The 2098-nt window shown below is 36.7% G+C and overlaps 1 protein-coding gene across 1 annotated transcript; it reads right to left on the bottom strand.

Annotated features, from left to right (window-relative positions):
* Positions 1–788: 788 nt before the first annotated feature.
* On the bottom strand, positions 789–1508 carry LOC125582221 (secreted RxLR effector protein 161-like). Its single transcript, XM_048748800.1, has one exon. The coding sequence runs from the start codon at positions 1506–1508 to the stop codon at positions 789–791; it is 720 nt and encodes a 239-aa protein (XP_048604757.1).
* Positions 1509–2098: the final 590 nt, after the last annotated feature.

Here is a 2098-nt window from a genome sequence, read left to right as displayed (position 1 = left end):
ATAGAGATAGCAATATTTGGACTAAGAGAGAGTTGTCATTTATTCTTCAAACACTATATGATTTAAGTTTTGAAACTAATGAGAAAAATATCCAATTCATAGAGTTTTAGTACTACAGAAAAATTCATTTAAAGTGACTATAAACCACATATGATAATTTGTATGCCCCCATTTTATATTTTTCATAAATGCATAAGTACGTTATGGGAATTGAATAAAAAATACTAGACATGAGTTATTTACGACCATACACGTTTATTAAAACTCTATTTACACAAAGACACACAATCACCGTGTCGCAAATTTTTCATGCAAAATGTTATTATTTCCCCCAACTTTCTTAACGAGACATTATTATCTTTCTACAATATTTTTGTTGTTTAATATAAGTGAGGTAGTGTTTATATTTATATATTTTTTATGTATAAAATAAAAGAGAAAGAGGGCCGATGCGAATGAGAGAGAGGTGATGTTAACTCTGACTTTTTCATTCATATATGAATTAATTAAATGAAAGAAGCGAACGTACATATTTATAGTAAAAGTAAGATTAATAAAATATATAAGCCAGTCACTTCCAGTCAGTCGTTTTAGATGAGGATGAAATCATCATATTATATTTGCGTCTTCGTCTTCAACACTCCCCCTGGATTATTCATCTTTGTATTACGTAGTGCATCGTTAACAATGTAGTCATGGAAAACTCCCATTGAGACAAAAACCATGACAAAGAAAAAAGAGTACACTCCCGTAATCTCTTTATAAGAATAGTGGATATAGCTTTCTCGTCACAAGTCACGCAAATGCCGCATTCCGATACCGTAGACATGTTTTCGAAATATTGTAGCCGGAAGAGCCTTTGTGAACTCGAGTTTTCGTATGTACGAGAAAAATCTTGGAGGGATGTGCTTTGTTCTGTCACTCTTAATGTAGTCTTCTTTAAGTTGAGCGACACACGTCGCATTGTCTTCAAAGATTTTCGTTGGTTCTTTCTCGTTGACTATTCCGCTTGACTCTTGCATGTGGTGACTCATTGACCAAAGCCACACACATTCTCGACATGCTTCGTGAAGCGCAATAGTTTCTGCATGATTCGAAGAAGTCGCAACCAGAGTTTGTTTCTGGGACCGCCAAGAGATCGCGGTTCCACCAATGGTAAAAACATAGCCGGTTTGCGATCGAGCCTTATGAGGATCTGATAAGTATCCTGCATCTGCAAAACCAACCATACCAAACTCGGGTTTTCTAAAATACATTAACCCTAAATCAATTGTACCTTGGAGGTAACGGAATACATGATTTATTCCGTCCCAGTGCCTGCGAGTAGGAGCAGAACTATATCTTGCCAGGAGGTTAGTAGCAAATGCAATATCAGGCCTGGTACACTTTGCAAGATATAAAAGCCCACCGATAGCACTCATATAAGGTACTTCAGGGTCTAATGTCTTCTCGCTATCTTTGTAGGGCCTAAAAGGATCTCTCTCAACATCGAGAGTTCTACCAACCATTGGAGTACTCAAAGGAGTCGCTTTATCCATATAAAAGCGTTTCAGTAACCTTTTTGTATAGTTTGATTGATGCACAAATATTCCTTCTCGGAGATGCTCTATCTGGAGCCCAAGACAAAACTTTGTCTTCCCGAGATCTTTCATTTCGAACTCCTCTTTCATATGAGTTCGAGCATCATCAACCTTCTTTTGAGTTCCAATTATGTTCAGTTCATCTACATATACAACAATGATCACAAAGCCAGATGACAATTTCTCTATAAAAACGCATGGACATATCACATTATTCACATATCCTTTACTCAAAAGATATTCACTTAAGCGATTGTACCATATGCGTCCGGATTGCTTTAATCCGTAAAGTGGTCGCTGTAACTTGACCGAACAATTCTCCCTGGATTTTTCTTTCAATGCCTCTGGCATTTTCATTCCCTCAGGGATTTTCATATATATATCATTATCCAACGATCCATATAAATATGCAGTCACAACGTCCATGAGATGCATTTCAAGATTTTTAGACGCCGTTAGGCTCATCAAAAATCTAAACGTAATTGCATCCATTACCGGGGAATACGTTTCCTCAAAAT

This window comes from Brassica napus, chromosome C2, assembly GCF_020379485.1.
Source record: "Brassica napus cultivar Da-Ae chromosome C2, Da-Ae, whole genome shotgun sequence".
In the NCBI taxonomy this organism is placed as follows: Eukaryota; Viridiplantae; Streptophyta; class Magnoliopsida; order Brassicales; family Brassicaceae; genus Brassica; species Brassica napus.
This window is presented reverse-complemented; position numbering and strand designations above follow the sequence as displayed.